The sequence below is a fragment of the Malus sylvestris genome, chromosome 12 (genome assembly GCF_916048215.2).
Source record: "Malus sylvestris chromosome 12, drMalSylv7.2, whole genome shotgun sequence".
NCBI classification, from domain to species: domain Eukaryota; kingdom Viridiplantae; phylum Streptophyta; class Magnoliopsida; order Rosales; family Rosaceae; genus Malus; species Malus sylvestris.
The window spans coordinates 27,094,216-27,106,982 of record NC_062271.1 but is presented as its reverse complement, the minus strand read 5'-3'; the positions used below and the strand labels follow the sequence as shown (position 1 = coordinate 27,106,982).

The 12,767-nt window shown below is 40.2% G+C and overlaps 1 protein-coding gene across 1 annotated transcript; it reads right to left on the bottom strand.

The window, feature by feature from the left end:
- Positions 1–12,018: 12,018 nt before the first annotated feature.
- Positions 12,019–12,508, bottom strand: LOC126592315 (uncharacterized). The gene is made up of 3 exons (XM_050258016.1): positions 12,275–12,508; positions 12,113–12,188; positions 12,019–12,029 (listed from the first exon to the last, which is right to left on the bottom strand). The coding sequence occupies exons 1-3, from the start codon at positions 12,506–12,508 to the stop codon at positions 12,019–12,021; spliced, it is 321 nt and encodes a 106-aa protein (XP_050113973.1).
- Between the last annotated feature and the right edge of the window lie 259 nt (positions 12,509–12,767).

The window sequence follows — 12,767 nt, the reverse complement described above, 5'->3', positions numbered from 1 at the left end:
GCTGATGGGGGAGGCGGTGTAGAGGCAGCTGCCACAAAATATTTTGCAGTTTCTGCCTCTACCGTTGAGCAATCTGATTATAAACACGAAACATTTGCGCGACAAAGGTTTCGTGGCACAAAACATATAGTGTCACAAATTTCCACGACAAATATAACATTAGTCCCACTAATGCTCTTTGCGCGACAAATCCTCTCGTCACATAAGGTTATGGCGGAATAATGTTGGTCGAGCCAGACATGGGCACCAAGACTACCCACGTTTTTTCTCAGCCTTTGTGCCACGAAGATTGAGTCGTATAAAAGAACTTCTTGGGATGAATTGACTTTCACCTCGCCTAAATAATTGCACAACGAAGGACTTTGAATTTAAGTATGTTTGTACCATACTTGACCAATCCCGAAACTACTGAGCAACTGTCAACGTTATACCGTCAAGGACCCAGAAGAGTTTCCCTCCAACCAGGAGGTCAATCACAGTGCAACACATGTCGACATCAGAAGCCAAACATAGTGCGACACATGTCAACATCAGAAGCCAATCACAACACGACACGTGTCAATGTCAGAACAAAGCTAGAAACTCTCTTCTATAAAAGGAGATCATTCTCCCACAATATTTCCTAATGTCATTTGTACTAAATCATTCGCTAGTACTCACAAAATGAGAGCTTGAACTTATGTACTTGTGTAAACCCTTCACAATTAATGAGAACTCCCTTACTCTGTAGACGTAGCCAATCTGGGTGAACCACGTACATCTTGTGTTTGCTTCCCTGTCTCTATCCATTTACATACTTATCCACACTAGTGACCGGAGCAATCTAGCGAAGGTTACAAACTTAACCCTTTCTGTTGTACCAAAGTCTTCACTAATTTTGTGCATCAACATTTGGCGCCGTCTGTGGGAATCAACACTTATTCCCACTCTCTTCAGCTTTGTCAAGTTGGTTTCCACCATTCGTACACTCTCTTTTGCTAGCTCGGTGACTTGGGGGACTTCTACTACATGATTTATATCGCGCTTGACCAAGCCTGAAACTACAAGTAAGCTTCAAGTGAAATTGATACATTACTTTGTGCATCTCTACCGGTTAAAGATACCACCCCTGGATGGAGGAAAAGTACTTCCAGAGAAGATGCCACATCTACCTATGAGACAGATAAGGCAAGTGAAAATGATACCACACTTCGGTACTTAGAAGTTTTGTGATTACTCAGCGGCTTGGATCTTGCAAGTCCCCAACCGAGGAGCTTCCCTCACTCGGGAACTTAGGGGAGCATTGTTTGTACCATACTTGACCAGTCCCGAAACTACTGAGCACCGGTCAACGTTATACCGTCCAGGACCCAGAAAAGTTTCCCTCCAACCAGGAGGCCAATCACAGTGCAACATGTGTCGACATCAGAAGCCAATCATAGCTCGACACGTGTTAACATCAGAAGCCAATCACAACATAACACGTGTCAATGTCAGAACAAAACTAGAAACTCTCTTCTATAAAAGGAGATCATTCTCCCACAATATTTCCTAATGTCATTTGTACTAAATCATTCACTAGTACTCACAAAAGGAGACCTTGAACCTATGTACTTGTGTAAACCCTTCACAATTAATGAGAACTCCCTTACTCCGTGGACGTAGCCAATCTGGATGAACCACGTACATCTTGTGTTTGATTCCCTGTCTCTATCCATTTACATACTTATCCACACCAGTGACCGAAACAATCTAGCGAAGGTCACAAACTTAACACTTTCTGTTGTACCAAAGTCCTCACTGATTTTGTGCATCAACAAAGTATTTGTTTGGAATTTTGAAGTTTATGTAAACAGAGAGTATTCTACAATTGTTCTGTCAAAGTTTATTCCAGATTTCATTAGACTTTGATAGAAGAACAATTAGAGAATACTCTCTATTTACATAAACTTCAAAATTCCAAACAAATACTTAAATTCTGTTTGTACCATACTTGACCAATCCCGAAACTACCGAGCACCGGCCAACGCTATACTGTCAAGGACCCAGAAGAGTTCCCCTCCGACCAGGAGGCCAATCACTACTCGACACGTGTCAAGATTAGAAGCCAATCAGAGCGCAGCACGTGTCGACATCAAGAACCAATCATAACATGACACATGTCAATGTGACAAAGCTACAAGTTTTTCTATAAATAGGGGTCATTCCCCCACAATAAATGCCATTTGTGTTAAATCATTCACAAGAACTCACTAAATTGAGAGCTTGATCCTTTGTACTTATGTAAGCCCTTCACTACTAATAAGAATTCCTCTACTCCGTGGACGTAGCCAATCTGGGTGAACCACGTACATCCTGTGTTTGCTTCTCTGTCTCTATTTATTTACGTACTTATCCTCACTAGTGACCGAAGCAACCAAGCGAATGTCACAAAACCTGACACTTTCTGTTGTACCAAAGTCTTCGCTGATTTTGTGCATCAACATTTGGCGCCGTCTGTGGGAAACGACACTTATTTCTACTCTCTTCAGCTGTGTCAAGCTGGTTTCTATCATTCGTACACTTTCTTTTGACCAGGCATCCCTCTCCAACATGGGAAGCGAAGGAAGCCACAGCACACAGAATGACACCCCCCTTGCACATAGTGCGAAACAACGAAAGAATGAAGGAAAACGAGTTCTTCTTCAAGCTAAAGTCGATGAGTTGGAAGCTCAGAACAACAAGATAGCAATGAGGAATGAGGTCCTCCAGGAGCAATATGAGAAGCTCTTCGAGACACTCCACGAAGCTAGGCAAGCTCAGACACGCGAGCTTGTTGCCCCCGTGGAAGTCAACCATCAACTGGGTGCCCTCCAACATGGAGGGTCACATGCATTCGACATAGATATCCCTGATAGGGAACAGATTACCCCTCGACTTGATAATCAACATGAGGCTTCTCTTAACCCAGTTGCTTCGACCCGAACCATGAGAAGTGGAGGGAGACACCTCTTTGCTGAAGGGGCAGAAGGATCGAAAGCCGTCTTTCGCGATTGTCGGGATTTCCTGAAGCAACATCGAGAGAATTCCATCCATATAAGCTCAAAGATTAATGACCCAAGGATTTCTGAGAGACTCGGTCCCCTGCCACGACCCAAGCCGGCCACCAATTTGGGGAAGGGGCAACAAGTCCTAGAGAGACATGAGGGTACAGGGGACTCAGAGGTGTTCCGACAGACATACCCTGGAAGCCAGTACAGCGAGTCCAGGGAAAAATCACATGCCCTTGATCAAACCTTCCTAATTCCAATAGGAGATGGAGATTTACGAAAGAAAGCTCCAGTGACACATAACTCCGCTCAGGACCCCCTTGTCCTACAACTTCTTGAGGAAGTAAACAAGTTGAAGGCTAAACGTCAGGCTGAAATACCTGACTGGAACCAACCCAGGCCTGGCCCTCTTACAAGGAGGATCCTCAACACCCCCCTTCAAGCAAAGACAAAGCAAAAGCTTGGCTTGCAACTTTATACTGGAAAAGAGGACCCGATTGAGCACCTTAACCTCTTTGAGTCCACCATGGCATACCGGATGCACACCGACGAAGAGCGATGTCTTCTCTTCCCCTCCACCCTCTCTAGTGGAGCTCTAAATTGGTATTGTCGTCTTACACCTGAGACGGTAGACTCATTTGAGGAATTGAGGAAACTATTTGTTTCCCAACACATTTTCCAAACCGATCGCTTGCACTCTGCAGATGACTTGCACACTGAACACTAAGAGCCAGAGAGTCCTTAACAGCCAACTCATCAGACCGTTTGGAAAGTAGTCTATTATCTTTGGGAGTGAGAAAGTTCCTGGCCACCACTGCAGCGGTCATATCATTCTTCATCACAGAATCCCCAACGGTAAGAGGACCAGTAGGGGATATGAAGGATGGGCGCCATATGTTGTCTGGAGAAGGCGTGGCTGTCTCTTCTCCAAGGTTCAAGTCAAAACGACGGTCGGAGGGTCCAGACATTTTCAAATGTGTTGAAGAAGGAAGAGGTCAAACAAATCAAGATCTTAGAAGTGCAAGAAATGAGCTTCTACTGGTAGAGATTCAAGTGTGTTGTGGAACTTAATGTCAGCCTCTATAAAAATCTGCACTCGACGGAGCTTCAGAAATCGAAGAGGCGTTTGCTTTCTCAAAAGCTGGGCTGCTCAGAGACCACGAGGGCCGATCTCAGAAATCGAAGAGGCGTTTGCTTTCTCAAAAGCTGGGCTGCTCAGAGACCACGAGGGCCGATCTCAGAAATCGAAGAAGCACCTGCTTTTTCAGCCTCGTCAGCACCTGTCACATGCACAATCAGCTTTGCGGAAATTACGGGCACTCTGTCGAAGATTTCTGGTGAAGTAGAAAGCACGTGAATCTTACTGTTCAATCACCGCTCTCCATATGCACCATCAACTCCTCGGGTACCACATATAACTTTGTCAAAGATCTCTGACAAAGTTTAGGCACGAGAATTTCGAAGTTCCAGCTACCCTACTATTACCCATAAGGGTAAAGGAACAGCACCACTGCTTGACAACTGGAAAGTCCCTATGTGTGTCGACCTCTGTGTTTTGCGGCAAGACAGGTTGGCAAGAACGTCCAACCTTCACTCACATTTGAGAAAAGACTCCCAACATAATTACTTTCTCAAAAACCGGAGTAGCACCGCTTTCCGAATCTCGAGAGTCAGATCCTCGACGGGATTGCTTGTTCGAAAACCGAAGAGGCACAACTCTCAGAACTTCGAGAGCCAGATTTCCTTAGATAAAGCTTGTCTGTAATCTTCACACGTAATATCAGCTTTCCAGATACCACATACCACTTTTTCAAAGTGCTCTGACAAAATTAAAACACGTGAAGCTGGCAGCTCCCACTACATTGCTGTGACCAAGAAAGGTAAAGGAATATCATTACTACTTGTTATTGGGAAATCCCTATATACATTGACCTCCCTCCTCAACGGACAGGCAAACCTGCAAAAATGCTCAACCCTTTCTCGCATTCGAAAAGGCACCCTCAACATAACCTCTCGAAATACTCAGCTTTATTTCCCCCCGATAATACCTCAGCAAATAAGCCACACCAAGAACAAGAGTATCTCATATCATCAGGGTCGAAAGCAAGAGTATCCCATATCATGCTTTCTCCCTATCTTTGTCTTTGTCCTTGTCCACACCTGCAGGACAAGGAGAAAGAGAGCAGTCAGTCGGAACCTGAAATCAAACCTCCAATTTGGAACTGACTGCCTGGAGCCTTTGCCTGGTTGCTTACTTAGCATTGCTCTCGAGTACTCATCCTCAACTGCTGTCAAGGTCACGAATTCCACCGGCAAATACCTCATGACAGTTGATCAGATATTGGCTCTTTACACTGAAGCTGCCAAGCGTGGATGAGTCACTATGAAGGAATGTTCTGAAGGACCATTTAAATGCAAAGGTTGCACACCACTTCTGCCATGCAAAAGATTGAAGCAGAAGGTTCAACGGTGAGCTGAAACAGATCACTACAGCACGACAGCTTTCCATACCACATTCATTATTCCGTCAACAGCAAAAGTATCCCATATCATCAAGGTCGAACGTACTCTAGATTTGATGGACTTGTTTTGACCCTCAAATTTTTGAGTTGGCCTTATACTCTGAAGGGCACCAGAAAACCCTCCAGCACAGTTCAAGAATAAGCCTGTGGAAAGTTACTTCTTCAAAAGCAAAAGTATCTCATATCATCTCTTATCCATTTGCTTCTCCTTATCCTGGCAGTTGAATGAGAGACAAGGAGAAGGAGAACAATCAACCGGAAGCCGAAGTCAAACCTCTGATCCTGGGTTGCTTACTTGGAAGTTTGACTGCTTACCTTGTCTGTCACCTCTTTCGGCAGATCTCCTAGCTCGGCGACTTGGGGGACTCCTACTATAGGGTTTGTATCACACTTGACTAAGCCCGAAACTACAACTAAGCTTCAAGTGAAATTGATACATTACCTTGTGCGTCAACATCAGCTAAATACACCATTCCCGGATGGAGGAAAGGTACTTCCAGAGAAGGGCAGATGAAGATCAGACCACACTTCGGTACTTAGAAGTTTCGTGATTACTCAAGGGATTGGATCTTGCAAGTCCCCAACCGAGGAGTTTCCCTCACTCGGGAACTTAGGGGAGCACTGTTTGTACCATACTTGACCAATCCCGAAACTACCGAGCACCGGCCAACGCTATACTGTCAAGGACCCAGAAGAGTTCCCCTCCGACCAGGAGGCCAATCACTACTCGACACGTGTCAAGATTAGAAGCCAATCAGAGCGCAGCACGTGTCGACATCAAGAACCAATCATAACATGACACATGTCAATGTGACAAAGCTACAAGTTTTTCTATAAATAGGGGTCATTCCCCCACAATAAATGCCATTTGTGTTAAATCATTCACAAGAACTCACTAAATTGAGAGCTTGATCCTTTGTACTTATGTAAGCCCTTCACTACTAATAAGAATTCCTCTACTCCGTGGACGTAGCCAATCTGGGTGAACCACGTACATCCTGTGTTTGCTTCTCTGTCTCTATTTATTTACGTACTTATCCTCACTAGTGACCGAAGCAACCAAGCGAAGGTCACAAAACCTGACACTTTCTGTTGTACCAAAGTCTTCGCTGATTTTGTGCATCAACAAATTCAATATTTATTAAAATAATAAAACTTGTTAAATTATAGTAACCAAATAACTACTAAAAATCAAAATTTAATCCAAATACAAATTAAAGAAATATTTAAAAATATGGTCCACAAATACATACTTGAAAAAGAATATTATTCGTCCATAACAATTAAATAACACTTCTACTGCGTTGGTCCTAAAGGATTTCACTGTCATATCGCTCGACGTCATACTTCCACTTCCGCAAACCCCTCGAAGATGTTATCGATGAACTTCATCAGATTTGGGTTCGTTTCAATAATATAATTACCCGGTTATGTAAAAAAAAATTAATTATTAAACATTATAATATACTGTTTAACAATTTTTTATTTATTAATTTACTAATTCACACTTACTGATAAGTCATCCAACATAAACTTCTTCAGTTCTTCGAGCACCTTTTTCCAAGACGCCCACTCCGTAGAACAATTGTTTTACACTAGCACCCCAATGTTGTGCCCAAGCATGGCATGTGCCTCAGTCTTAGATCCTCTGAAATTATCATAGATGATTCGTTTAAATCGGCCATCAATCACCTTTTGGGCCCACCGATATTCTCTTGGTTTTTTTGTCTACGAAAAAAATATAAATTTCATAATCAAACTAAGTAATTCATACAATAATTTTTTTCAAAAAAAAAAAAAAACTATTAAATCCATATAAAATTAAGTATTACCTTTACAAGATCATTTTCCCTCACAACCTTTAGTTGGAGGAGCAACGGAATTAGACATTGTACAGAAAATTAAAACAAAAATTGGATATGATAGGTTTAGGGAAGAAGAAAACAGGGGGAACTTTAGAGTTTCGGAAAAAGTATGTGAGGAAAAGGGAGAGTGAATCTGTGGTTTTAAATAAATCATGGACCTTTGCGTGATGAATTTTTCGTTGAGCAAAGTCCCTAGTCAATACTTTCCCTTAAATGGGTCACCGACCACTTCAAAATTACCTGGGGCTGGATGGTGGCCGACCGTCGCGATTAACTCTTAGTCAGTGGTAAATGGGAAAACACATTAGGTGGACACTTGGGCGAGATTAGGCGGGACTAGGCGGCATTATGCAGAACTAGGCAGAGCTAGATGGAGGCTAGGCAGGCCTAGGCGGCTATATTTAAAGACGTCGGAGTCTAAATTTTTTATGAATATGGAAAAAACTGAGGTATATGGTAGGGAGGAAGAAGATGGACTGGTGGGGACCACCATCTTCTTTTCAATTTGAATGGAATGGACGATTTGTTTATGGTCCCACCATCCCTATTTTGGTTGCACGTTTCCTGGTTCCACTTATTAGGGGTGGGTTTGAAAATCAAAAACCAAAAAATATCAAACTGAATACCAAATCGAATTAAGAAAACCGAACCAAAAGTTATTGGTTCGGTTTCGGTTTCAATGATTCAAAAATGGAACCAAACTGAACTGAATTAAATATAATTAATTTTATTTGTTTATTTACTATTGGGTGTTTATATTCCAAGCCTAATTTTTAATTTAGATGCAAATTTTAAGCTTTTATTTAAGGCCAACCATTAACCTATAATCCAAGTCCTCCGTTTTTTTCTCCCCATCCAACCCTCTTCCTTCTACCATTATTTTCTCCCCACCTTGACCCTCTTCTTTCTTCCTTTTTTTTTTCTCCCATGCGTATTCTTTCTCTTTGTTTCTTCCTGCATCTTCTTTCTCTTTCTCTTCTTTAATTTATTCCTTTACATTCGCGGAAATGAAAAACCGGAAGCAAAGTTAGAGGTTAGACCACTTTTCAGATTAAAAAAAAAAAGGTTTTATAAAAAAATCGAACTGAACCGAATTTATACCAAACTGAATAAAAATTGAAAAAAAAGGAACCAAACTGAATCAAACCGATTGGAACTGACACACCCCGACCGAAATCAAGGCATACTGGCCATCACGTGAGAGTGACGTAGCCATGTGCACAGTGTGGAAGCAATAAAGATAAGAATATATGAATAATTAAAAACCAAATTACTAGAGTGCACTACTAAACAGAAAGTGATAGGAGTTAGTTACAACAATGAACACTCATAATCAGAGCATAAAGTCTAGGTGCAGTCCAGTAGGACAAGTATTAGTTACACAGTACCAGGAATGTCCTACTATTATTCAAATAGGTCAGAACTGCCGACGATCTCGAGCCACCGACAACAAGCTTACTTAAAACCTGGAGGGGTGCAAAACAGAAAACGTGAGTGGGCAAAAACAAATGTTTTACAAAATCATTTCATTTATCAACATAACTAACCCCTCGCTGTAAAACATGTATAATTTTCCCATAATCAAGATATAAGCATATATATATATATATATATATATATATATATATATATATCTGAAATCATATCAATTCAGTTCATGCTTCACATAATCATATTCATATGTATGCCATGCCAAAATGTAACAAAGTAAACAATCCAGGTATTAATAATTTCATAGAAATATGATATGTTAGCCGGAACTTCTGTGATAGTCTGCACGGTTGAATTCATAGCTCAAACTCAATCTAGTCAGAGTCACTACTATGACCTATATGGCAATATACTACACATAAGTCGGAACCCCTAGACAGGGTCTGTACAACAAGATTGGGTGTAATATAATTATGCTCAACTATATTCTCTCATAATAGCTTGGCGATAAATCGCTAGTCACCTACGAGTTGGAACCATGAATAAGGTATGTACGACAAGACTGTGCACTTAAGTTGGATCCAATATGAGCATATAATGCGGGAAGTGAAGTAAATAAACAGGCATGTACTTCTCATCTCTGGCTAAATCACAATCACCCTAGGTGCAGTTTTATGAGCTCAACATTATTTAATTACATATCACATCATCGATGATTCACATAACCAAACGTAACTTACCTGAACTTACCTATGCATCCACAATATCACATATATATATATATATATATATATATATATATATATATATATGCAACCATGAATGCATATTCAAAATATAAAAGCATTTGACATTTTATTTCAAAGCATACTTTCTTTAAAATGCATTTCTGAGAAATATATCAAGTATATAAGTATATACTGAAAACAAAAGCCCAATCACTGATATATCGGCTGGTCGTAACCCCTGAGTCACCCCTGGATACACTCGTCATCAAGATAAGTCTCACCTATATGCGAATTAACTATAAAAACGTTATTTTTAAAGCATATAGGCAAAACTAGCTAATAACTTCTCATACATTGCTCAAAATGGGAATATGAATATACCACAGTGATCTACACAACCTCAGGATCATCCCCATATTTTTTATAAATAATTTTGGACCTCCCACACGCCGCCATGCGCTGGCAAGGGCACGGCAAAATGTGCCCCCACGCTCAGCCAAACTTGATGGATTCCCTAACCACCGTTAGGGAATATTCCGTTAAGCCTAACAGATTTCGTTAAAATTGATTGCCAGCGTCAGCATATTCCGTCCAAACTGACGGAATATGCCATCATCTTCTCCGGCGAGTCGCCGGTCGCCAGAAAACTGGGTAAAACTTTAAAACCCTTGTTCTCACTCATTTCTTCACCAAAACTTATGAAATTTAAACCAAAATGAAGCTAAGGACAAGTAGAAACACGATATAACAATTTGGGTCATTGAAATTCATGAGAACACGTCGAAAATTACCTCGACTTTCCAGCCAAATGTAAAACGTGTCGATCTCCACTTTCCGACGTCCAAAATCCTCAAACGAATTATCCCTAGCCTCCTAGGGACCTCACAAAGCTTCCTATAAGCTTCAAATTCCATAAAAACAAGCCATAAGTTTTTGCATGAACAGTACCTCATTCGGGGTTAAGGTTTTCATGTGATTTCGAAGTAATTCTTACCTGTAAATGGTATGGATGTGTTCGTCTGAGCTTTATGAACACAATGGTGCCATTTTCCACTTCGATCCGTCGCATTTGCTAAGGTTTTAGTTGACGTCCGTACGAGTTTGAAGGAGAGAGAGAGTGAGAGTCCAAGAGAGATGAGAGGGTACGGGAGAGAGAAGAGAGAGAATGTGTGTGTGTGGCCTAGGATTGGTCAACCACCAAAATGTACCATAACTTAATCCTAATTGGTTCCAAACAATTAGGATTTAAGAATATTAACCCAAAGCTACACTTAAACCACATTACACAACTAACATCCAAGGGTATTTTTGTCAATTCACGACGTCGATAAATATATATTTGGGATGGGCTGTGACAGGAACCGAACCCACACCTGCCTATTATATCTTTTTACTAATTTTTATATTATTTTATTTCTTCTCTCACCTAAATCAATCATCACTTTTATTTATTTATTTATCTATTTTTTGTATTGTTTTATTATCATTTTCCTTTTAAGACCATTTATATTATTATGTATTAACTCTAACATTACATATATGTTATTTAAAAAAAAAAACATATTAGGTATATATTACATATATTTAAATCTAACATACTGAAATCCGTTTAGGCCATACCTAAGCGTCTGGGCGCTAAGCCCCAGCTCACCGTCCGACTAGCGTTTAGTGTCTTTTATTATCTTGCATTTAGACACATAACACACATTTTGTGGGTCCCATTCCAAAACCTTTTTAAAAAATCAAAACCGTCTATATTTCAATTTATCATTCATAAATCATCCTTGCAAAAATTGAGATAAATTCAAAATCATTAAGGCATTTTGTAGTGAAGAAAATGAACAAATACGGTTCTATAAAAAAAACCACTAAATTTAATTCAATAGTCATATGCTTTGGATTTGGGTGATTTGTAGTAGATATGATCATTGAGAGATGACGTAAAAGATAGATCATTGAAATATATCACATAGTGAGCCCTACAAACTGTGTGTCACAAAATGTGTCCTCGGATTCTAACCCCCTATCCTATTTTGTGCGGTCAAGGTTAAACCACGTCAATATTTTATATTTTAATTATTTTTTGTCTTATTATCTCATTAAAAAATTAATATAAAATATTAACGTGGCTTAACCGTGACCGCACAAAATAGGAGGGTATGGAAGGGCACCACAACTAGGAGGGCAGACAATCCAAGTCCTATATGTATACTAGAAAATAAGAGGAAATAAATTGGTCTCAAACTCGCCATCTATAGAATTCGGACTTTAAGATTTCTCATTATGAAAAAAATATACTACTATAGCATAGTACTAAGTAGCCTAAATAAAGTAGAGTACAAACAAAAGTTACCAAGCAAGCAACGCTTATATAATTAATTTTTTGTACATAAAACCCAAGAAATTAAGAGACAAGCCTTGCGGTTTTAATGTCAAGGTAAACAGGCATCGAAATAGAAATAACTTAAAACACCCCTGAAGCAAAATAACAAAAATTACTTAAACAATTCAAGCTAAATTAAAGGGGTTCTTAGACCACCTAACATGGTGGTCCTAACCCTTAAGCGGTAGGGCCTGATCATCCACTTCACCAAATTGGGGGGTCAGCACGTCCCCAGTGGAACTTGGAGCCCTCTAAGTGGTGTCATGAAAGTTCTCATCAGTTACTGATGCAATGCATGCATCGGTGGTTGTGCAACTGAGGGTTGATCCATCTCTACCAGCTCTTCCTCCTTTCGGCTCTTGATCTTCGCGACAATGTCCTTCAATGTCTCGTTGATCATTGACCCCATATCCTCTAAATCATTGAAGTCCAAGCCAGTCAGGGGCTTCCCAGTGAGGCACTGGTTCATGAGCATCTGAATTTGTTTCTCCCGGTTCTCTTTCTTCAGCTTGTTGAGCTTCTCCTGCTCTTTTTTTATCCTCTGCTTCAAAGGCATCTCATGGGTTACCATTTTCTTATTTTGCTCCCCCTCGGGCATGTTTAGGGTTTAGGATATGCATTCTACGAAACTAGTTTCAATGATCTAACCGTCAAATATGTTTGTATATACTCCAAGATAGCATGTGTAAAAAATCACAAAAAAAAAACATTCAGAGATTAGGTAACGGGACCGTGAGTGAAAAAAAAATATTTAAACCATTTGTTTATTTATTTTTAATCAATATGACATTTTAAAATATGAGCAAAAGAATTGAAAAACTTACAAATTG